The sequence below is a fragment of the Ambystoma mexicanum genome, chromosome 2q (assembly GCF_040938575.1).
Source record: "Ambystoma mexicanum isolate Mex_15411 chromosome 2q, UKY_AmexF1_1, whole genome shotgun sequence".
In the NCBI taxonomy this organism is placed as follows: Eukaryota; Metazoa; Chordata; class Amphibia; order Caudata; family Ambystomatidae; genus Ambystoma; species Ambystoma mexicanum.
This window is the reverse complement of record NC_090924.1, coordinates 1,180,455,162-1,180,479,733: the sequence shown is the minus strand read 5'-3', so window position 1 is coordinate 1,180,479,733 and position 24,572 is coordinate 1,180,455,162. Positions and strand designations below refer to the sequence as shown.

The 24,572-nt window shown below is 45.0% G+C and overlaps 1 protein-coding gene across 8 annotated transcripts in view; it reads right to left on the bottom strand.

Annotated features, from left to right (window-relative positions):
- The window catches only part of CACNB2 (calcium voltage-gated channel auxiliary subunit beta 2), a 1,556,216-nt gene that overhangs the window by 271,358 nt on the left and 1,260,286 nt on the right, over window positions 1-24,572 (bottom strand). For all 8 annotated transcript variants that reach the window (XM_069648579.1, XM_069648581.1, XM_069648584.1 and 5 more), the window contains one exon: window positions 21,223-21,345. In XM_069648579.1, coding sequence (XP_069504680.1) covers window positions 21,223-21,345 — 123 coding nt within the window. The remainder of the gene's footprint in view (window positions 1-21,222; window positions 21,346-24,572) is intronic.

The following is a 24,572-nucleotide window of genomic DNA, read 5'->3' as shown; positions in this document are numbered from 1 at the left end:
CCCCTTATCAACCAAACATGAAACCTGTTGACCAGACACAATTCAATCAACATACAAGGCAGCAGGATCAATCGTTATAAGTGGTGCAACAAGTTCAGAGACCCCTTTGCCATCATAAATATCGGTCATAAGTTGTGGCAGCTGAGGGAGGGACCTTGCCATCCCACTTGGTGCCAGTGGATGTCTGCTTCGACCGTCATACTGAGGCCGATTTGGGCATTCGGCTTTCCAGTGCCCAAACCCTTTACAATAGTTACACAGGTCACTGTACGAGTTTGAGTAATATCTTTCAGCAGTTTGTCCTGACTGGAATGACTGAGGTGCTCCTCTTCCTCGTCTTCGCCCTCCTAGAGCAGAGAGGAACCCTCCCCTTCCATGGGGAGGTTGTAAGCTCTGTATTTGCAGCGCCATGAGCTTGGCTTGCGTGATTTCCTTTTGTGTCTCGACCTCTCATGGAAGTGCTACCAAACCCTTTCCTTCCTATCCTATCATTACTGCCTTAAAACTTTGGTTGAAACCCCATAAACTGAGCCACCAATACTTGAGGTGCTGTAAGCGTGGCTTCAATAATCCAAGGTTTTCTCCCTTGGCTTATTTACATTAGTTAATTTTAGCCCAATCCGTCTTTCGAGGACACATTTCGAGAAGAGTTCACACCAGTCTTAGTGAACATTTTCAAATCCCTAGCAGTAGCAGGTTCTTTATCTGGCCAATTTGCATGCACCTTAAGCAAAGCGATTAATTCCCTGCCTGGTGTCCAGTCAAAGGATCGAAAATAAAGGATCGAATGACCTTTTGTTCGAATACAAAAGGATCGGAAAAAAAGGTCGATATTTATTTATTTATTTATATATTTTTTTAGTTTGGGTTGGTAAAAAAAGTGTTTTTAATAAAGAAAACGGGGGGTTGGGGCGAACCCCCCCATAAAAAAAAATTCTACCCTTTTTTCGGTCCTTTGACTGTCGAACAAAAGGCATTCGATCCTTTTGTTTTCGAAACTTTGACCTACAACCTTCCCACCTCAGAGCATTGGTTTCTTGTCTTGAAGCATGTACTTCAGCCCGTAGCTCCCCTAGCAATTTGGCCAACTGGTCAGTTTCCGAGGTTTCCATTACGCCCAGGCAGAGGTTCTTGGGAGGCTTTGCGTTCTGTTACGCTCACCTGGTCTCTGCGGGGGCCTTGGGGCACAGTTGCAGCCCTCCCAGGGATGTGGTTGGTCCTGGAATTGGGTTCCCCTTCTGAACTGATGGCTGCAATGACGGGAAGGTGCTTCTTAGGGCCGCTCCAGCGTGGATTTAATGAGTGAGTATGCTAGTTTAAGGCCCTTGCCCACACTTCCCGTCCCTTCCTGAAACCGTGATTCCCCGTAGATGCCCTGCTTTGGAAGGCTCACCTGGTTTATAATGTATGTGGGCTCTCCGTCCACTACTTCTGGCAGGGGCGCTTGATTGTCGAGGACCGAGTTCCTTCACTGGTCCTTTTGGTAAGTAAGCAATGTTCTTGTTTGTCTTCCATATCATTTGTTTTCCTGTTACTGTTTGTTTCCTCGTAATGGTGTTCGTTCTGTGTTTTATTGTCCGCTCCTTCCTTAACCCTGTTCTTTTGTTCTCTTCCTGTGCAGGTGGCGCTACAGACCTGTGTAGCTGCTGAGTTTGATGGCGGCAGCCTGAGTGTTGAAGAACGGGACCAGCGGCTGCCGGTAACAGGTAGGCTGACTCGTAGGGTTGCGCGCGTGTTGTAAATGCAGCGCGCTTTTCCAATAGTGAAATGTTCTAACCTTGTCTTTTGTCTTCCTTTGCAGTGAGCGAGTTCGTGGAAGAAGGCTGCTGTGGAGCGATTGCAGAACCAGGATAGTCGGTTTGCAGGAGGTGAGTATCTGCAGGTTCATGCGTCGATGAACGTCATGTTGTATCTGAGTGCAAAGTAACACGAAGCACAGGCCTTAAGGACAGAGCAGATTATATATCTGGGCTTCTGGGCCACCCCCACTACACACCCAGTCACACCCAGCAGCTTACATGTGGAACTGGGCCTGGAATAAGCGGCCTGAATAGAAAAAGTAGTCCCTTGTTACTTCTTCACATGAGCCTGGTGCTTGAGGCACCAGGACACAGTCCAGCCGGGCCCCCTGTGTTTGTTTGTCCCGAAAGGACATAAATGGGCCATTCTTTGGTAGCGACCCATGGTACCCACTACTAGTGGGTGTTGCACCTGTGTCTTGGGCCAGTGGTCGTGACAAAGAGCTGCCTGAGCAGGAATACAACAGTACTGGTATTGACTGTCCAGTTCGGGAATCATTTGAACGTGCCTCAGGCCGGTGAAAACAGTTTTGAAATCTGAGCTCGTATTTCAGGAGTAAATGGTCCAGTCATCTGGTTTATTAGAATGGACTGGTGATAATGTGTTGGTTATGTGGAATCTGGGTGGGCTAGCCGGCCATTGATCGGGCATGGTATTTAAGATAGCAGGGTTAGAAGTGTCCAAAATATCTTCAGGGCTTTCTTTTAACAGGGGCTCCGCTTGGAGAACAGGATATAATCCTTTGTATCCAGCTTTGTGGGCCGGTACCTACAGGTTAGTGTACTCAGTTTTCACAGATTTTGAGTCTTTCAGTGCCAGGGTCTTAGAGTCAGCCTGTCTCTTAGTGGCTTTGGTACACCAGTCGGGGTAACTATCCCTTTGGGGTTGGTGTACACGTGCGCCTTTCTACTCTAATGCCTTACGTAAATTTATTATCCTGTCTAAATCAAATGCTCATTCCTGGGGGAAATGTTTAGGTGATTTGCTCTGTGCATATTCATGCCACTTGTGGGATGTATTGACCCACTCCTCTGTGCTATGCGGCATCACTCCAATAGTTATTGTCATGATCTCTGCTTCCAAAAGGTCAGGGTTTTCCCAACTCCCTTGGAAGCAGATCCATAACCCAGGTTCCGAGTGCCAACCAGTCCCAATTGGGACCTTTTGGACCCAGTCCTGGCGCCAGTGGCACCAGGCTCATAAATATGCCCAGTCCCAGCGCTGGAAGCGCCGGGCTCATAATGCTTGGGTGGACTTACCTGCAGCAGACCATGCTGCTTACTTGCCTGCCAGTTGAGCCTCTGATCCTCTTCTGTTTGGAACTACTTTTCCTGTTGGGTGGGGCAGGAGCCACTCCCTAGATTCAGAACACTGGAACTCTTCTGGAAAGCAGGAACTCTTTTCTTATCTAGGCGTGGCTGTGGAAGGAGACACCTAAGCACTACAGGAGGCTATTTAAACCACACCCGATGGATGAATCTTGCTTTGCGTTATTCTGCATCCTCTGCAGCAGAACGCTCATCGTGTCTTCTGCATCTGATCCTGGGCCTAAGGAAAAAGGCTTACCATCCTGAATCCAGTCTTCAGCAACACCTATAAAGACAAGAAAGAACAGGTTAGCATTACGGTCTTCAGTGACAGCTCTTCACTTACCTGGTCCATCGGCTGTCACCAACGCCTCGCGCTGCATTCCGGCATCTGAAAGACAAAAGCTTACCAACTCTTCGCACGCTCCGGAGGCCTTCGGCGCTGCATCCCGCATCTGAAAGACAAAACAAGGTGCGTTTAAAGACGTTGGGGAACTTTAATACTCACGTGCCATTACTCCTTTCCACATCTAACCCAGTGGGTATTCCGGCACCCTGCAGCCGCTCCGAACTTGTACCTGCAAAATAAAAAGACAGTTAGAGCACATCGTGAAGCAGGCAACAAGCGCTTACTTACGTGCTTCCAGGCGCTTCTATTCATCACACGGGCTCCATCTTCAACTCACTTCAGCCCGTCATCCGCCATCGCCGGAACCCTGCAAAACAAGAAACATCATTACTAAAGACTTTAAAGACATTAGAATTACTCGAAACTTACCGTTTGTGCAGTAAACGACGGACAGCAGTCCTCTGAAGTCAAGAGGCCTGCTCCACTTATCCAGTGAAGAAACTGGTTGCAGCACCCTGCCCCGAGGCAGATGGAGAGCACGGCGTTCACTTACCTAAGGTGAGAGCGTTAACCTTTGGGGTTCTACAGGAGAAGAGAAAGGGAAGAAGAGAGAGACATTCAATAACCCAGTTCCTTAATCCCATATTTTCTATCTGCAGACATCTTACCCTTCGAGCCGGACATACAGTGCACAGAGGTCCAGCCCAAAGAGCCAGCCGTGTGTTACACATCACCTTTGAAGATACGGTATACGCCCAGTCAAGACCGGCGCCTCTACGGGAATCAGGTGAGCGTTACAGAACGCAAAGCCTACCACAAAACTCCCGTCCAGGCGCTATGGAAACCTCGGATACCGACCAGCTAGCCCAGTTACTTGGGGAACTAAGGGCAGAAGTGCATGCAGCCCGTCAGGAAACGAACGCTCTAAGAAGGGAACAGATGATCTCGCTAGACAATTGCTACAGTCACAAGCCGGACAGACCCCGTTACCCGCATCTGGGGGAAATCTTCCTTCTACATCCTCTATGAATCCAGTGCAGATCAGCCTACCTGGGAATGTACCTCTGGCTCCGCCCGAACGATTTTCTGGTGACCCAAAGAGGTTTGCAGTATTTATCAATCAGCGCTGGTTGCATTTCTTATGCCGGCCAGCAGCCTTTCCAACTGATCAAGCTAAAGTAGCTTTCGTGCTTTCGTACCTTAGTGGCAATGCGGCAGACTGGTTGATCCCTCTAGTAAATCAAGATGATCCGGTCCTCCATGATTTTCAAGCTTTTCAGCTCAGTATGGAAAAACTGTTCGCAAGACATTCACAGGGGCAGGCCTTGGATAATGAGCTTCTTTCGTTGCAACAAGGTAATCAAGACCTTTTGGCTTATATTGCGTCTTTCAACAGACTGATAGTGGAAACTCAATGGCCTGAGGACAAAAGGATTACGCTGTTTTATAGAGGTCTACGTGGAGAGCTCAAAGATGTGTTAGCCCAAGTAGTGAATCCCCCACAAGATTGTTCGGACTATATAGACTTAGTCGTTCAAATAGATCACAGACTGCAGAACAGGAAGGCCGATCGTTCCAAGTTTGATGCTCGAGTATTTTCCAAACCGCCAACTCCTTCCAAAGGAGTAGACTCCGGGGAACCCATGCAAATAGGGGGTCTGAAAGGTCCTCTAACACAAAAGGAGCGGGAAAGGAGAAAACAGTTGCAATTATGCCTCTATTGCGGAAACTCAGGGCACTTTCTTCGAGACTGTCCGGTGAAACCTGCCAAGAAGGCAGTAGGAGCTGCAGTTACCAAAGTTACAAACTCTGAGCAGGGAAACGACCTCGCCCGACAAGAATAGAGGTCCTCTTGCCGAGCGTGAAAACCAGTTCCGTGACCTCGCATTTCGTGATACCTGTGGTCCTCATTAGCCCTGATAATCCGGATCGATTACATGCAATTGAAGCTTACGTCGACAGCGGTGCCATCGGCAATTATGTGGATCATGAAATGGTTTTGAGGATGAATCTAACTCTTTGTCCCAAGGCTGTAAAGGATGTCATTACTACGGTGGATGGTACGGAGATAGCCTCCGGGCCAGTAACGCATACCACTCAAGAGGTGACGCTAGTAAGTCAAGATGGACACCATGAGAAGATCGTGTTCGATGTGATCAAGGCCCCTCAGTTTCAGATTATTCTAGGAATACCTTGGTTAGAGAAACACAATCCTCTGATCGATTGGGGAGCAAGAACGGTCCAGTTTCCAGAATGTGTCTCTACTTGTCACCCTCCACCTGGTGTTGCACTGGCAGCAATTTCTTCAGAGACTCCCCAGTTACCTCCCGAATACCTAGAATACCAAGATGTTTTCCGGAAGGATCAGGCTAACTCTCTACCTCCTCATAGGTCTTATGACTGCCAGATAGACCTGATACCTGGATCTACTCCTCCTTGTAGTAGAATTTATGCCCTCACCGAGCCTGAGAACCTTCACCTTTGACAATACCTGGATCAATACCTGGCAAATGGGTTTATTCGTCCTTCCAAGTCCCCTGCTTCTTCAGCTTTGTTCTTCGTTCCAAAAAAGGAAGGAGACCTTAGAACTTGTATAGATTATCGCTCCCTGAACCAGATCACCGTTAAGAATAGATATCCGTTACCTTTGATCCCTGAACTCCTGGACCAAGTCCGAAAAGCATGCATATATACAAAGCTGGATCTTAGAGGAGCTTACCACTTGGTACGAGTAAAAGAGGGCGATGAATGGAAGACGGCCTTCCGCACCAAGTATGGGCCATTTGAATATCAGGTCATGCCCTTCGGACTTTGCAATGCCCCGGCCGCCTTTCAATATTTTATGAACGATGTCCTCAGAGAGCTCATAGATGTGTGTGTTGTTGTTTACATTGACAATATCCTCGTTTATTCTTCATCGGAATCTGAACATCGGAAACACGTGAAAATGGTCCTTGAAAGATTGCGTCAACACAAACTTTTCGCTAAGTTGGAAAAATGTGTTTTCAACGTGACTGAAGTTGAATTCTTGGGATTCATATTATCACCTGGCGGAGTGCGTATGGATTCAAAGAAGGTCGATGCAGTTCTCAAATGGCCATCACCATCCTCCGTAAAAGGTGTGCAAAGCATGTTAGGCTTCGCTAACTTTTACCGCAGGTTTATCCCCGAATTCTCTCGAATAGTCCAGCCCATCACTGCCTTGTTAAAGAAAAACAAACGTTTTGAATGGTCTACCGAGGCGGAACAAGCTTTCCAGGATTTGAAGACTAAATTTATCTCTGCACCAATCTTAAAACACCCTCGCCCCGAACTCCCCTACATCGTGGAAACTGATGCTTCAAGCCTTGCCATGGGGGCAGTTCTATCACAAAAGGACCCGGTAACCAATCAGTTGCATCCCGTGGCATTTTGGTCCCGCAAATTCTCGCCTCCTGAAATCAATTACACGATTACTGACAAGGAACTTCTGGCTATCAAGTCTGCCTTTAAGGCTTGGCGGCATTATCTGCTGGGGGCCCGACACACCGTTACTGTGATTACGGATCACCGAAACCTGCAATATTTGAAAACCGCAAAAGCCCAATCCTCTAGACAACTCCGTTGGGCATTATTCTTTGCCGAGTTTGACTTCATAATTACCTATCGACCTGGTACAAAGAACGGTAAAGCTGATGCCCTTTCTCGGATGGGAGTGGAAGAACACTTGATCAACCCTAAACCTGTACCAATCATTCCCGAACAAAGAATTCTGGGTGTAATCGCCACAGAATCCATAGAGGAAGTTAAGGATAAAGCCAGGCAACTTGTAACTCCAGCAGACATACAGAATTGGCATCTGCAGGGAAAGGACTTTGCAGTAAAGGACAACTTATTGTATTTCCAAGAACGATTATACCTACCCAGCACAGATTTACAGAAAAAAGTAATCTCTTGTTATCACGATTCTTTAATGGAAGGACATCCCGGTATGGCCAAGACCTCAGAAAAGATCAAGCGCTACTTCTGGTGGCCGTCTTGGAAAAAAGATATCAGAGACTTTATAATGTCCTGTGGAGTATGCGCCCAAAACAAGAGTCAAAAGGAAAGACCAGCAGACCTCTTACGCCCTATTGACATCCCACCTCGCCCTTGGCATACGCTTTCTATGGACTTCATCACCGATCTACCTCCATGCTCCGGATACAATACGATTCTAGTAATCGTGGACTTATTCTCCAAGATGGCGCATTTCATTCCGCTCAAAGGCTTGCCAACAGCAGCAACTCTGGCCCGAGAATTTCTCGAAAACATCGTCCGACTGCACGGTTTTCCTTCGGTTCTAATTTCGGATCGAGGTAGTCAATTTATTTCTCATTTTTGGCGAAGTTGCTGTCGGTCGGCTCAAATTGATGTGAGACTATCGACCAGTCACCACCCTCAGACCGACGGACAAACCGAGAGGACCAATCAAACTCTGGAACAGTATTTACGCTGCATGCTGCAACAAACTGAAAAAACTTGGAAAGACATCCTTTGGATAGCCGAATATGCCTACAATAACTGTCCATTCGGGAACTGGGAAAACCCCGTTTTTTCTTTTGTACGGCAGTCACCCTCGAACCTCGGAGTTGGATCCCCTCCAAGATCTTGAAACACCAGCAGTAGACTACCTGCATTCTACAATAACCCAAGCCTTTAAGGAAGCTGTTTCTCACCTTCAAAGGGCTAAAGAACAATACAAGAAAGGAGCAGATCAACATCGGAAGGAAGCCCCCTCAATATCAAGTAGGGGATCAAGTCTGGTTATCCACCAAATATCTACCTCTAAAAGGGCCACGCACATTCAACCAAAGATACCTTGGTCCCTATTCCATCACTATCATAGTAAACCCAGTAACGGTCAAGTTGGACTTGCCCCCGCACATGAAGATACATCCGGTCTTCCACGTCTCTCTATTAAAACCCGTGCAACCTCAAACCCGACTAACTAAATCTCCAAAACCTATCCTAGTTGATGGAGAACTCGAGTTTGAAGTCAAAAGCATTCTGGACTCCAAGATCTCCAAATCTAAACTATTTTACCTAATTGACTGGAAAGGCTACGGCCCCCAAGAGAGATCCTGGGAACCTGCTGAATATGTCCACGCTCCTCGCCTAATCAAAAGATTTCACCGAACATTTCCTGACAAGCCAAAACCCCCTGAGAAGCCTGGTTTGGGAGGGGCCTTGAGGGGGGGTACTGTCATGATCTCTGCTTCCAAAAGGTCAGGGTTTTCCCAACTCCCTTGGAAGCAGATCCATAACCCAGGTTCCGAGTGCCAACCAGTCCCAATTGGGACCTTTTGGACCCAGTCCTGGCGCCAGTGGCACCAGGCTCATAAATATGCCCAGTCCCAGCGCTGGAAGCGCCGGGCTCATAATGCTTGGGTGGACTTACCTGCAGCAGACCATGCTGCTTACTTGCCTGCCAGTTGAGCCTCTGATCCTTTTCTGTTTGGAACTACTTTTCCTGTTGGGTGGGGCAGGAGCCACTCCCTAGATTCAGAACACTGGAACTCTTCTGGAAAGCAGGAACTCTTTTCTTACCTAGGCGTGGCTGTGGAAGGAGACACCTAAGCACTACAGGAGGCTATTTAAACCACACCCGATGGATGAATCTTGCTTTGCGTTATTCTGCATCCTCTGCAGCAGAACGCTCATCGTGTCTTCTGCATCTGATCCTGGGCCTAAGGAAAAAGGCTTACCATCCTGAATCCAGTCTTCAGCAACACCTATAAAGACAAGAAAGAACAGGTTAGCATTACGGTCTTCAGTGACAGCTCTTCACTTACCTGGTCCATCGGCTGTCACCAACGCCTCGCGCTGCATTCCGACATCTGAAAGACAAAGGCTTACCTACTCTTCGTGCGCTCCGGAGGTCTTCACACTGCATTCCGGCATCTGAAAGACAAAAGCTTACCAACTCTTCGCACGCTCCGGAGGCCTTCGGCGCTGCATCCCGCATCTGAAAGACAAAACAAGGTGCGTTTAAAGACATTGGGGAACTTTAATACTCACGTGCCATTACTCCTTTCCACATCTAACCCAGTGGGTATTCCGGCACCCTGCAGCCGCTCCGAACTTGTACCTGCAAAATAAAAAGACAGTTAGAGCGCATCGTGAAGCAGGCAACAAGCGCTTACTTACGTGCTTCCAGGCGCTTATATTCATCACACGGGCTCCATCTTCAACTCACTTCAGCCCGTCATCCGCCATCGCCGGAACCCTGCAAAACAAGAAACATCATTACTAAAGACTTTAAAGACATTAGAATTACTCGAAACTTACCGTTCGTGCAGTAAACGACGGACAGCAGTCCTCTGAAGTCAAGAGGCCTGCTCCCCTTATCCAGTGAAGAAACTGGTTACAGCACCCTGCCCCGAGGCAGATGGAGAGCACGGCGTTCACTTACCTAAGGTGAGAGCGTTAACCTTTGGGGTTCTACAGGAGAAGAGAAAGGGAAGAAGAGAGAGACATTCAATAACCCAGTTCCTTAATCCCATATTTTCTATCTGCAGACATCTTACCCTTCGAGTCAGACATACAGTGCGCAGAGGTCCAGCCCAAAGAGCCAGCCGTGTGTTACACATCAACTTTGAAGATACGGTATACGCCCAGTCAAGACCGGCGCCTCTACGGGAATCAGGTGAGCGTTACAGCCAGTTGGTAGCAGAGTAAAATTGTTGTTGGCTTTGCTGCTGGCGTTGGCCACGAAAGGAGCGTCTATTGCCATAGCTGCGTCTGTTAGGTGGCCTAGAAATTTGGTCAAGAGTCTTGATGGTATCAAACTCCTTCTTCGCATGTTCTAGGGCCTCATCAACTGCTTTTCCAAACAGATGTGTTTGCTCTATGGGCTTATTTATTAGGGAAGCCTGGGTTTCTGGCTTAAATCCCGAATTGCGCAGCCAGACATGGCGTTTGAGAAGTATTCCCTGAACCAGGGAACGTCCAGCTGTCTCTGCGGCATCCAAGGAGTTCTTTACGATGCCCTGGTTTACAAGAGTTCCCTCTGATATAGTAGCCAACAGGCGTGAACGCAGGGGTTCTGGTGCGTCCTCTGCTTCGCTGCGCAGCTTGCTCCACTGTGCATCTGTGTAGCTAGCTAATAGGGAATTGTTATTCGCAATCCTAGTTGAGAAGGCGGCGGAGGTCGTGATTCTCTTCCCAAGTGCATAGAGCTTCTTGCCCCCTTTGTCAGGTGGTGCCTCACTAGTAGATAGTGGTACCCCCGCTCTCTTTCTTGCGTTAGTAACTACCAGAGAGTCCGGAATAGAATGTCCCCTGATGTACAAAGGGTCAGAAGACGAAGGGCTGAAGAGCTTTTCTATCCGAGGGTTGACCCCTCTGACTAAGGCCGGATTGGAAAGGGAAGGAGTTATTCTTCTCCTTATAGAAGCCAGGAGCGGAATGGACTGACTGACCGGGCCTTTTTCTTTAATAACTTTTTCTACAAAGTCTATGTCCGGAAGAGTCTCCCCTGTGTCTATTTCAAAATGCGCTGCTGCCTTGCGCAATAGTGCATTAAGTGAAGGCTGGTCATCTATGGGGGAGGTGTTCCCAATAGGTGAGTCCTTGGGAGGAGAAGGGTGAAAGACATCAGGGTCTGAGTGCACTGATGGGGATTGCCAAGGCTGCACTGATGGGGAGTGCCAGGGCTGTGAGGTAGCTGTTTCTTCCTCAAAAGCTCCTGCGCTAGTGTAAGGGTCTTCCTCAAACCTCTCCTCCTCATGTTCTTCCTCTCCACCTAAACACTCCTCATCTTCCTGGAGGTATTGCTCCTCTTCAGTGAGGTCATATGCATCTGTAGAAGGGGGAAACAGCCTAGGAATCTTGACCCTAGGGTCATCCTGGGTCCATTCTCTTGGTCTTTTGGGTGTGGGTGGGTTTTGGCTACCCAAAAACCTCTCCATCTTTTCCATACAAGAATGGAGTCTTTCCATGGTCTCATGGGGAACCCCTGAATAGTCTAGAGGGGGGAAATCAGTGTTATCACCTTCAAAACGCTTCGAACGCTCCCACAACGTCGACGAAAGGTTTCCGTCGCCCTCAGAAAAGCCCTCCGGTAGTTCAGAAGTGCCTTTAGATGAATGGGGCAGTTCCTGGCTACTCTTGTGCTTTTTCGGCGTTTCTATTTCCTTGGGTGCGGTATTCGACGTCTGTTTCGTCGTCCGCTTACGTTTATCCTCGGAAACAATTCTCGCCAGACTCTCGACGACGAGTTCGTCAGTCGAGGGTTCTGGAGTCTGCGTTGCCTGCGCTGCGCGTTGTTTTTCGACGGCCGCTCTATGGAGCGTTACGTCGGATGTTTTTGAGGTAGCGCCCGTACTAGATGAAAGCCCAATCGCTGGTCGCGGCTGCGTTTGCGGGTGGGGCTTGAGACCCTTGCATTCTGAGGTCGACGCCGGAGTGCCCTGCGTCCCCTTCGGCGCTGGTGGATCCTTCGTCCTCGACGAAGAAGAGCCGTGGGTTGTGTGCTTAGGCCTATGGGGTCTGTGTGCGTCCTTGTCGCCGGGGTGTTCATCCCCATAAGCAGGGCGTGAGCCGAGCCCGTCGGGGCCGGGGACGGACGTCGAGGAGCGCGAGCGCTCCTTCTGGGGGTTAATGACTTCCGTAACGGACGTCGAGTTATCACCCTCCTCGTCACTTTCTGTAACAGCGGCAGCGGGTGAGGAAACTGACTTTGACATAGCGTAGTCCGCCCACCTCTTAACTTTCCGTTCTTTAAGTGTTCTTGGTTTCAAGAGCTTACAGGCCGCGCAGCTGTCCTCTTTATGATCGAGGGGCAAGCAACGATTACAGAGCTTGTGTTTGTCCTTCCAAGTGTATTTGCCCCTACAGCGTGGGCAAAACTTAAAAGGTGTCCTCTCCATAGCTGAGGCAATAAAAACTGGTGATAACAACCCCAAGGGAAAGATAGGGGAGAAAGAAAGACATTCTCGACGAGAAGAAAAAAGTTCGAACCCCCACTCTCCCTACTGTATGTTGGCCGGCGAGGCCTGGCCACGTGTTTGGCAGCGCCGAGGGATCTCCTCCGTCTCTTCCCCTCCGTCGAAAACTTGCACGGCGGAGAAACAGCTTCACAGCTAACGTCGAGGGGAGGGATCTTTACAATAAGTATATATTAAGGACCGAGGTCCGTAGTAATTGTTTTGCAATGTCTCTCTAGGAGCTCCGCGTAAGGCGACCATAAGCTGGGCGGAAAAAAACAATCTGAGGGACCTCGACGCGTGAGGGCTTGTGGGTACAACGCACGTCACTATAGGGATAGTGTTACAGACACGCCTTGTCGACGTCCCCTTTTCGACTACGAAAAACAAAATGCAATACTCCGCAGTGACCACTGGATGTCGGACCTATGCACAGCATGTGATTCTAAGCAGATTAACAAACATCAGAAATATCTATATTAAACCTATGTGTGATTGAATATTAAATAAATAAATACATCTTTACCTTTACAAACCAGCCTGATTCCTGGTTCAGTGTGACCTGGGGGGTATTTTGAGAAGGGTGTGATATGAGTGGTATATCATTCAGAATATTGAACTTATAGACAAAAATAAAATAAGGGTTTCATTTGCGCACTACATGCTAGGCGAGACTTGGGTGTGTGCCTGATTGAAATCCCTTACAGCTGTCAATGAAAATGTTCATTGCAGAGGGAAAACCTTAGCATTCTTTTAAAGAGGATTAAATTCAGTGGTGGTAATTAAGTGTGCCATATTTTTGTGATGACACTCAAAATAGTATTTGCTTGTGAAGAGAAAGTGTTAGAATTGTTTTGTGTTTCAAAAATGTCTTCAGTCCTTGTAACTGAGTGTGCCATCATTTTGTGACATGAAAAAGATCAGTTACGGAGGAAAGGTCTTGGAATTCTTTGTAGGCGGGAGGAGATTACATTCAATAGCCATAATTTAGCATGCCATTTTTGCGATGAGACAAAACAGAAGTTGCTTGTGAAGAAATGTTTTAGAATTATAGAGGCAAGGAAGTGCAGACAGTGGTTGAAACTGAGTGAGACATTTTATTTTGTAACGAGAAAATACTTTTGCAGAGAAAAACATCTTAAGAATTCTCTACAGGCAGGAGTAGATTAAATTCAGATGCTGTTACTCTTCTTGTGGCTATGAAGAAGTGATCCTTTTAAGTGCCAAAATGTCCAAAGCACCAAAACATGCCAAGGGGAGAGGGAGGCATGCAGCTGGAATGTGTGACATAAGAAACAGAGGTTGCTGTGTGCTTCTGGGATGCCAGCAGTGATCATGGGAAATTGAAGGAATCCATTTCACATTCAGCAGCAGGACCTTCAACCACACATCACTCCGGTGCACAGGATGACGTATGACATGCTCAGGCATTGCTGCTTGAAATAGAAGGGAGTGGCTCAGCCCAATGTTTGAGGCAAAAGGGCAAGTGAAGTTGCTGACTATCTACTGACAAGCCATATAAAATGGCACCCAGTACAGAGGTAAAGGGTAGGAAATACCTGGTCTCACTTCCATCACCAACTAGAGCCTCTAATGAGTATGATAATAATGGTGATAAGGACTAGCAAGATATAGGTGACCCACCCAAAGCCAAGACACAACACATGATTTCAGAAACCAGTGATATCAAGGAGGACATGGAGATGGACAATGCCAGAGTTAAAGTGGCAAAAGGGAAAGACAGCGCTGCTAGTGCTCCATGTTTGTGGAGTGTCTTTCAAAAACAGCCTGGCAGATCTGAAAGTGGGCACTGTCTGCATGTGGCATTCACATCAGAAGCTCAACACAATTTACCTTCAAAGCCAGATGAACATAGTAGAAAGCAGTGCTTGGCCCGGAAAGTAAATCCCAAGTGTGGAAGTTCTTAATTTAGGAGAGGAAAGACATAATTGAACCACCTGCACTGTCATGTAAACTGTGTGCTGGGAAAAGCTGGAACCAATTTGGCTACCACAACTTTGCATTGCCATATTATGTAACACCATTTCCAGGACTTGTAGGAATCCAGAAGACGTCTGCCACAGCCCACTCACTGATAGCCAGTAACCATACAACCCGTAGTGTGTACTCACATACGAGAAGAATTTGCTGATGTGCCATAGCTCTAGCGATTGACCGAGGTGGTAGCTGGCTGTAATAGTTTCAGGTGCCACTGTTCTACTCTTGGGTCCTCTGCCTTCTATTTTTCAATCACGTACATTCTCAAAGAGCCACCTACCAACACGGCAGGCCACATTATTTCAGTTCTTTCTGTGAAATGACAGCTGCAGACATAAACATCTTTTGACTAGTCCAGTCCATGTTATGCCGCCTGGAAACATATCCGTTTTCATGCTCACTGAAGCACACGTGTTGTGTTGGTGAAGTGTCTTTCAAGCTTGCTCACACAGCATGAGTAAGTCATCCATTCTTATATAATACCATCTGACATCCGCTTCAAAGTATTTCGTGTTTGGGTTCTTCTTCATGCAGCTTAGCTAATGGTGATACTAGATTCAGTAGTTTATTGGCTTGATGCAGTTTTCATACATCTCCTCCATTTCAACTACCTATTGCACTTTATCGAATCCAAGCCAGAAGATATAACGTAATGGGCCCATTGCTATCGGGCAGAATTGCCTGTGCTGTATGAGCACTGCAGACAACATGGCAACAAGCAGGAATAATTCCTTGGATTTCTGATTTCAGATGATATTTTAGAATTATTGCAAAGCGCAACCAAGCGCTATCACAGACCAAAATGTTGTCCATTAATTCCATATTTACAGATTAGCTGCTTTAGTTTGCATTAACTCCTTAGCTCCATTTTCACCTGTTTTCATTACCTTTTCAACTCCGTAGACACTGCTGCAACTTCCAGTGTTAAGTACATTTGCATTTTTGCACAACATTCGAGGCTCAGAGGTTTCTACACTCATGTTGCTAGGGCAAACAAGGGGGATTCCCAAAGACACAAACTAACAGGAACAATTGGAAGGCTTATCAACACACTCCATGGGTAAAATATCAAGTTGCAAGCTACTATCCAGCAATAAAAAGTCATTTGACACCTCAATTGCATACATACACAGAGCCCACCATGTCTGCCAAGAATCAACTTTCACTCGCCAATAGCTACTGTTGAGTGCACATTTTGCACCCTAAGATTAAAACAAAAGGAGGACTTTCTTGCAAACACACAAACAATTGTATTGAGTTCGGTAAAAGTCAAGGGCCCTCATTATGAGTCTGCCTGTAACCCGTCCGTAGCACCGGCGGGTTACCGGCAGGCTCACCTTACTGTTTCCGCCGCCTGATAGCCCAGTAATATCGGGATAGTATGGGCGGTGTAGGAACGGGAAGCACCAGCACCATTAGTAATGATGCTTCAGTGAAAAATCTGCGGTAGGAGCCTGCACTACTGGCAGGTCAGGCCTGCCAGTAGTTCACTTCCCCTTCTGGCAGACTTGTAGTTTGCCGGGCCGGAAATGGTGCCGGTAACCGTTGTTACCGCCACTTTTTTCCAGACCGTCGAACTTGCAATGAGGGCCAAGGTAGGGACAAATGGGATTAAAAATACAAAAAGGGAAAAGCACTTTTTTGTTTTTTAGTGTGAGACAAAGGAGAACAGGTAGAGGGACAAAGGAAATGATGGGAGAAATCTTTTTGGTGTTCTTAAACAAATTATGAGAAATTGGTAAATAAGCAAAAGGAAGAAAATAGGAAAAGAAGTACTGAAACAAATAAAGGTCACCAAACTGTTCCAAAGCCTTTAATTACTCTACTAAAACACAATCTGTGGCCATGTGCTGTGCACTCCTGCTGTTGGATTCAAACACATCACACCATCCTATGTGCATGACACTGGAACTCAAGCAAATATAGGAGTCAGTTAAACATGCTATGCATCACACACTACACACTTGCACAGGAGGGGTCCTGCATTGATCACAAGGAAAATCACCCATTACAAGCCATCTACAACACTTCAATGGAGCAACAATGCCTCATTAATACAGCCTATATTGAAACGGAAGCAGCAAACAGCTAAAATCCTGGCTATATAACTAACACCAGCACAGGATCAACAAAGAAATCTCACACAAGCATACACCCGCTTTCTACAGCACTGACACAATGGAGGGCGCAACATGCAACTTTGCAACAAAAACCTTTGGGAGAACTGACTTATTTGGGTCAGAATTCTTGCAAATGGAATGGAATGAGTATTACCACCAACAGCCACGAGGCATCATTTTACCACCCTGTTCTAATTACCTCGCTCTGGGATGATCCCCTACATTTTCCCACTCCCATTTCATGAACATTTTCCTTCCCCCTCTTCTCCCTCCCTCACATACTCCCCCATATTACTTACTTTAACCTTACACTACAAACATCAGCACTGAGATATTAGGAAACTCAGCTGTTTACCAGAGGCTAGATCATTTTGATAGTACTGTTCTCTGTCAGGCCCTGGGCTCTCCCATATGGATAAATATATCCCCAAGTATCACCTTTAAACATAGGGGAAAATAACAGCACTTATAAATTGGGGACTTTTTATTCAATTCCCACAGTTAACAATATGTTCTGTGAAGTAGGTTGTCACAAGTAAAACAGCAGATCATTTTCCAAATGTATTTGTGTTTTTTGATTGGTATAACCTACAGAGAAAGGGTAATTCAGGAATTAATGGATAACAGGTACTACTGTATACAACATAATGCTATTTGTAAAATTGTTCCACGTTTCATAGTGGTAAGTGTTAGCGGTTGGCTCAGAATTACAGTTCCTAAAGATGTTCCAATTATATTTTCAGAATAGTACATTTTACTATACTGATGTGTTTGTCTATCAGATGATGCTGTGAAGAGCATCTATTGGAAGCTTGAAGCTTGTGCAAGCTGGATCATGTAAAATGTGGGAGATAGGAGACAGCGGTCTGAGAACATTGAAGAATCCACAGGAGAGGGTAAACGAGAAACCATTCACTAGATGTTCTGCTCTGGGTCATTACCCACGTTTGGAGTGATACCTGGACTATTTGCAAGAACACATTATTCTGTGTTTTTATTGAGAGGCTGTCAATAGGTTGTTCTGTATCTCTCGGAGATGAACGAGCACCTTCAGGTGTTTAGCACAGTAAATAACAGGAGTGTGACCTGAAATGACTCCAGATTAATGGAGTACATTCATCAAAGCCACATGCCATTAAAATGCGGAAATCCAGCTGTGCAGACAGACAGGTACTCATGGGGTAACACATGCATATTAGGCACATATTTCTATAAAATATATTCTCAAACTGGATAATGCACTTTTGTGAGTGAAATATTATTTCACAAGGAGCAGTCTACTTGCTCAATGCTTAGAGGAAATCCACAGTAAATACTTCCATTCAAGGATTATTGAACAAAATAGCTACTTCTGGATCAGAGGAAATTATTTCACTGGACTAATGAAAGATTTCAAAAAAGCAATGAATTTTTTGATGGACTAACCAATTAAATGGCATTTTCATATTGTTATTTTCTCATGAAAGCTGCTAACCGCTTTATTTGTATTTGTATTTATTGAATTTTATATAGTGCTGTAAGCCAAAGCACTAAACATGAGAACAAGTAATACATAAGAAGCAAGTTAAACAAGTCATGAATCAAACAACAGAGAACAATATGTAGAACAATTTGCCATGGTCTTTACACTAAAACAGGAGTAGGATAGAATGGGTGAAGGAAATGGCAGAGAACTGTCAGGCAGGAGATTGGAGTAGGTGGGATTGTAAAGAGGTGTGGAAGGATGAGTATGAAGTGATAGAGCGGATCGGGAGAGGGAGAGAATTAGTACTGCACTAATAATGTAGATTTCCAGAATGGGTTCGGATGACTGGCTCAGATTTTCTTTTTTTTTCTTTTTTTTATTTATTTTCAAAAAGTTCATAACAGAGAAACAGTATGTACATAATATAACATCATGTGATAATCATAACAAAGCCAATAGAACTATATACACCAGAAACCCCCCCCTCCCCCCAGGAGTCACAAAACAATCAATAAACTGGTCTAATATAATGACAGAAATTTACCCCAAATCTTGTTAAATAAAGCAGTTTTCTTCTCTCTCCAATACAGCACTCTCTCCATATCCGCTAAAGAGTGCATCTCCGAAATCCATTCCTCAATAGTAACAGGGGTAGATGTTTTCCAATGTCTCAAAATTAGTTTCTTCCCCACCATTGCCCCTCGAAAGATCCATTTCTTCTCAGAAGTACTCAGGTCATCCAACAAATCCTCACTACCCAACACTATTGTCTTAAAATCCATATGAACCTTCTTCTCCAAAATCTTTTCACAGATCTGGTCAAACTCAAACCACAAGCCTCTCACCCTCGAGCATTCCCACAGCATATGCTCCAAGGTGCCCACCTCATGTAAACATGCCCAACATTCAGAGCTGTCACTCATCCCTCTTTTCATCATTCTCTCAGGTGTCCAGTATGTTCTATTCAAAATCTTTATCTGACGAGACCTATCAGCAAGACTCAAAGAACACAATTTCACATTCTCACAAATACGTGTCCAATCATCCTCCGTAATATCCTCACCAATTCTCCGATTCCAATCCAATCTCAAAGCATCATTAGACCGATAGTTCGACACAAACAGTCTATAAACATAGCTAACCAGGCCACATCCACTCACTTCAGGCACCCAACCAAGCATGTATATGTTGATTCTCTTTTCCAAATCCACGTCCCCCACCGCCTTCCTGATCTTCCGATAGTCTGTCAAACAAAAAGTAGGAATTTCAAACTTCAACCGTATTTCCCTAGCCGACATCCAATTCAAACCATTGAACAGATCACTAATCCAATGCACCCCAGATGAACGCAGACATTTACTACTGTAGTGGAAAAATAAGGACAACGGACGAAGCTGGGGGATCGATGAACACTTTGCTAGTTAAAGCAGTTAAGCAGATAAACATCCAACGTCAAACGCGACTGCAGCGCAAGATCACCCTCCGCCCCCTCACCTTTCCTGCTCATGAAAGGCATCTGGGCCCACCTTGGTCCAAGGCCAAGCCGTAAACACTGATGCAAAAGGAATCAATGAATAACCCATATTGCCATTGAGATGCACATTTCATTTTCAGAAGCAGACATGATTTTGTAGACACATTTTTTTTTATTTAAATAAGCCAGGCTTTCTATATATGTTTATTGGTTTTGTTGACTTGAGTTGGCAGCCTTTTCACACCATTGATCAGACATATCCACGAATCCTCTCTCCATTAGATGTTCCTTGGAGGGGCAGGATGGCAGATTCAAACCAGCACTGCAGGGGCTGCACAGTACTTTCTTCTCTAGGAATCCAAGCCAGATTGGAGGTCTCCACAAGCATCAGATGGCATTGGCCCTGTGCAGGCATGCCACGTATTTCTTCCTCTTTGATGTTTCATGGGTGGAGAGTGGTGATTTCCTCTGATAGATTCTCTTTCCACTGACTCCACATCACCCCCTTTTGTTTTAGAGGTGGGAATAAAACTGACAGCCATGCAAATGGAATGTGGCCAAAACATCGTAAAAGGTGCATGAACATTAATTTGATGTTAATCAGGAATGGTCAATGTCAATATTGGATTCTGGACTGCGACCCTTAAGGACTGCTTGTCTGTCTTGGAAAGAGCTTTCTGTGGAAACCGCTGACCCTTAAAAAGAGGTCTCCTCATATTTTGACACTGAAATCGTTACCAGAGTTGGAGAAGCCAACTCTCCATCTTCTCCCTGGGAACAATGAGACCTGCCTGTCTTGCTCCGGAAACTGCTTTGGTTGTCTTGATGTTAGTCAACTATGAAACACTGACACAAATAACTTCAATGACCAACCTGAAATTCCAGAATATGGCTGGGAATATTGCTTGTAAACTCACAGAGAAAGCAAAACAGATTTTAGATTGTGAGAGCCTTTCTTTTCATTGCCAGGCGAAGCCCTAACTACTAATTGCAGAGAGGTATCTGAGACCGGGGCATGCTGGCACCTACACCCTGCAGATAGTGACTTCAAGTGAAGCTTTTGCGCTATAAAAAAGCCTGACAGTAACTTTTCGAACCAGGTCCTCCTATCCGGGAACAGGTGCTTGAGGGTTGGAACAGTATGTTGTCAAGACCTCAATTTGGAGAAGTAGGCCAACCCTTGGCCATCTATTTTTCATTTGTTTGCATTGTCCTTTGGATAACATTATTACCCATATATGAACATATTAATTGCATATCACACAAACTTTTGAGTTTACATCTTTAACATAACTGTTTATTTCTATTTCTGATTGGGTTTACATCCAAATTCTTTTGTCTTAATTTCAGAATTTAATTGGCTTTATTTCCAAAAGTGTGCAGCCTTCGTTTTTACTTGCTTTGGACATCAACATTAATCGTTTACGTTTAATGTTGGATGCATTTTTGAACCCGATTGCACTTTGCATGCCTACTATAAGTATGTTTTGTGCTTGGCCCGCACTGCATAAGTGGTAAAACAATGCCACTGTGATGGATTGGTTTGCCCATCGACAACCCCTTTGCCACAACATGGGGGATTTGTTGCTTTCCCTTTCAGCTATAATTTGGCTAGTGGTCTAAACTAGTCTTTACAAATAATACCAGTTTTTAAGGTTACCATCACACTTATGTGCAGTTTTATTTATTTTGTTCTAAAGAATACAGCAATTACTTTTTCCAAATGGTATGTACACAGACACAACATCTATGTTGTCTTACTTCCTTGACGTGTAGAAAGTCTTTAGCTTCAAACGAGATGGCCATGCCCGGGACTGGGACGTCATCATCATGAGCCGCGCTGTAGCCGACATTTGTTCGAACCGCAAATGCAACTGGTTTTGTCTGCAGAAGGAAAATGCAAAACAATTTAGTTTGGTTCCCTAGGCTTTTCCGCAAATAATGCATTCCGAAAGCATGGCATTCTATAATCAGAGACTCAGCCACCCCATACTCCCCCTCATAGAACACTCCGACTCGTCTCGGGGGGATAGCTCAGGGGCAACACGCTCGCCTTGGAAGAAAGATGACCCTGAGCAACACAGATTCAATCCCCGGGTTCGCGCTTAGTAACCTCTGGGTATTAAGCGCGTTATAAATAACCCATTACAATTTACAATAGAAGTGAAAAAGAGATACACCCACCACTGAGATGAACAGGCTTAAAACACAAAACAAATCCTATGCTAAAGGACGCTGTACAGAAAATGGACAGTAGAAGACTATCTTCTTAGAGTAACAGACCCAAGTAGGTAATGACCAAAGAAGGTCAGTGATCATTGTTTAAAATGAGAGAGCATGGACGGCACATGAAGAGTAAAACTGGGTCACAGCCAACAATAGCGGTGGCCACACTGGCACACCAAAACAAACACACATAACTGAATGGGGGGCAGGGGACGTTTTTACAAGGGTGGCCGCGGCCCCCCTGTCAACAAAAGCTCCTCAAAAAATGTGGCCACTTCGTCTTAAACTGACAAGGAAAACATCTGAAAGAAGTATCCAGAAAGAGCAATGGCTTCACATTCAAAAAAATATTTGGGGAACATCTAAATCCTGCTAGGAAACAAACCAGAGGAAGCAGCAGAATATCAGGAAGCCTACAGCACCACAACAGACTCGATATATCATGAGAAAAGGGTGTCTGCAATCTTTGGCAATACTCGTATCCCCGTGAGGCATGCCAATACAGCAGTACTGAATGGGATATAAATGAAGTGAATTTAGAGAGGGAGAGAGAAAGAGGCGAGCAGGGAGGAGGAAGAAATAGCAGACAGTAGGGAGAGACAGGAGAGAGAGGTCGATAGGATGAAAGAGCTGGAGGAGAATGAAGAGCGAGAAAGGAGGAGAGAGAAATACTGAAGTGTGTCAGAGAGAAAGTGAAGGAGAAATAGAGTAAGAGAGGAAAGCGCGGGGAGAGAGAGAAAAAGAAGCAGAGAGAAGGAAGAAAGAACGGTAAGGAAGGAGAGAAAGCTTGAGGGTCAGTGAGAGAGAGGTAAGAAACAGCGAGGGAGAGAAAGACAGATCGAGCGAGAGGAGAGAGAAAAAAAAGAGAGGGAGAGAGGTGCCTCAAACTAAATTTCAACTGAAAAATAATATTTTTTCCTCCAGCTGCCAGTGTAATGAATAGTTTTGACCTAGTAGATATGAAGGTATAGAACCCCCTAGTGCAGGGAAAGGGGTGGGGGTGTGTCTGTTGTATCACCCCCTCTATTGTTTTTAACCCACTCCAGGAAAAATACAAAGGCTTGGGGATATGAATGCAATTAACTGAGTTAATCTCTTTGCAGCACCCCCAATGTATACATAAGTATGTCAACTTATAAGCGGACGAGAGCGCTAAAGAGGGGATAGGAGTAGTAAATACACAAGGGCTCGGGAGGTAGGAAAATGGACGAAATCACCTTAATGTAACAGTATTTTTATTTTTTTATTGAATTTAGCTGAGAAACTCAACTTTTATCAAATTTAACATTTCATTCACATTTTACAAAATACGAAAAAAGAAAATTAACAATCTTTTGTAAGAGAAAAATTCCAAATATACAAAACAATTAGACTCTTATCCAAAGGAAACATCACACTTAAATCAAAATAAAATAGAACAAATATAGGAAAGATCAATTGGTATAATCAGAATTAAAAGGAAGAGATCCAACGAAAGTTGATGGACACCTAAATATACACAAGAATATTTACATGATAAAATAGAATTTAAAATTCAACCATTAGACCTTATTCCTGTGACATAAACATATTTACACAACCAAATTAAGTGATATATGAATCCTTCGAGAAAAGATGCAAAATTAATAGATTTTTCTCAAACAAAACTCACTACATTATGTAGTAATTATGAAAACTGGACCCAAATGTATTTATCTTGTTAGGGTCTTCGCAGCCTATAAGCTTCTAAGTCATCAGTGATACAGTATCCACATTCAAGTCTAAAACATTCATAAAATTATGAGTTGCAATACTGATACTAATGATTTTAGTGGATAGGATGGTTGGCCATCTATACTCTGGAGCCATCCAGCCAAAGAATGTCAGATGTTTCCAGAAAAATGTGGCTCTTAAATCCATCAGTGCTGGACATTCAACTATTATATGTTTCAATGTCTCCTTAATAGTTGAGTCTGCACAAAATCTGCAGAAATTCTCTTCCCCACTAATGAGATGTCTCCTTGCTAACACATCCCTAGTAGGAACTAAGTTAAAGCGAAGGCGCAAGATAGAAGATCGTATCTGAGGTGAGGGAGCTCTGTACAAGTAGCTTTCCAGATCTTTTAATTTTTTATGTGTAAAAGCAGTTGCATCAAAATCTTTATAAGACACAGATTCCTGGTTATAATCCAATCCCTCTTAAAGATTTTGTCTTTGGCTCTAGTTGGATTCATAATAAGAGTCTCAATACTCACATCTGCATTGGCGAGAGTTTTCATAATATATGTTGACCAAGAGAGGACAAAACTATGAGACGATGTTAACATATGGGATACATTACTCACCGTAATCGTATTTCTGATGCTTGTATCTGCTTAGATTCACATGCTGTGCATAGGCCGACATCTAGTGGAAGCTGCGGAGTATTAGTTAGTTTTTCGAAACTCGAAAATGGGCGTCGACACAGGCGTGCCAGTAATACTATCCCTAGTGTGACGTCCACTGTACCCAAGATCCCTCACGCGTCTGGGATCCTCAAATTGTATTTTTTCTGACATGAGGAAGCATGAGGAGTAGCGTGAGTACAGATAATCCAAGCAGATAGACAGAAAGGTAAGACTACAAGCAATCATGCGCCTTCTCTCGGAGGGGAGGAAGGGTGGGTCGCATGTGAATCTAAGCAGATACAAGCATCAGAAATACGATTACGGTGAGTAATGTATCCCTTCTGAGGCTTGTGGAATCTGCTTAGATCACATGCTGTGCATAGATTAGCGAGCAGTACCCGAAGAAGGAGGTGGGATGTGAGAAGGGTCATGAGCAAACAGGTGTCTTAGAACCGCTTGTCCCACTTGTGTATCTGTCTTGGAATGAGTGTCAATGCAGTAATGCTGAGTAAAAGTGTG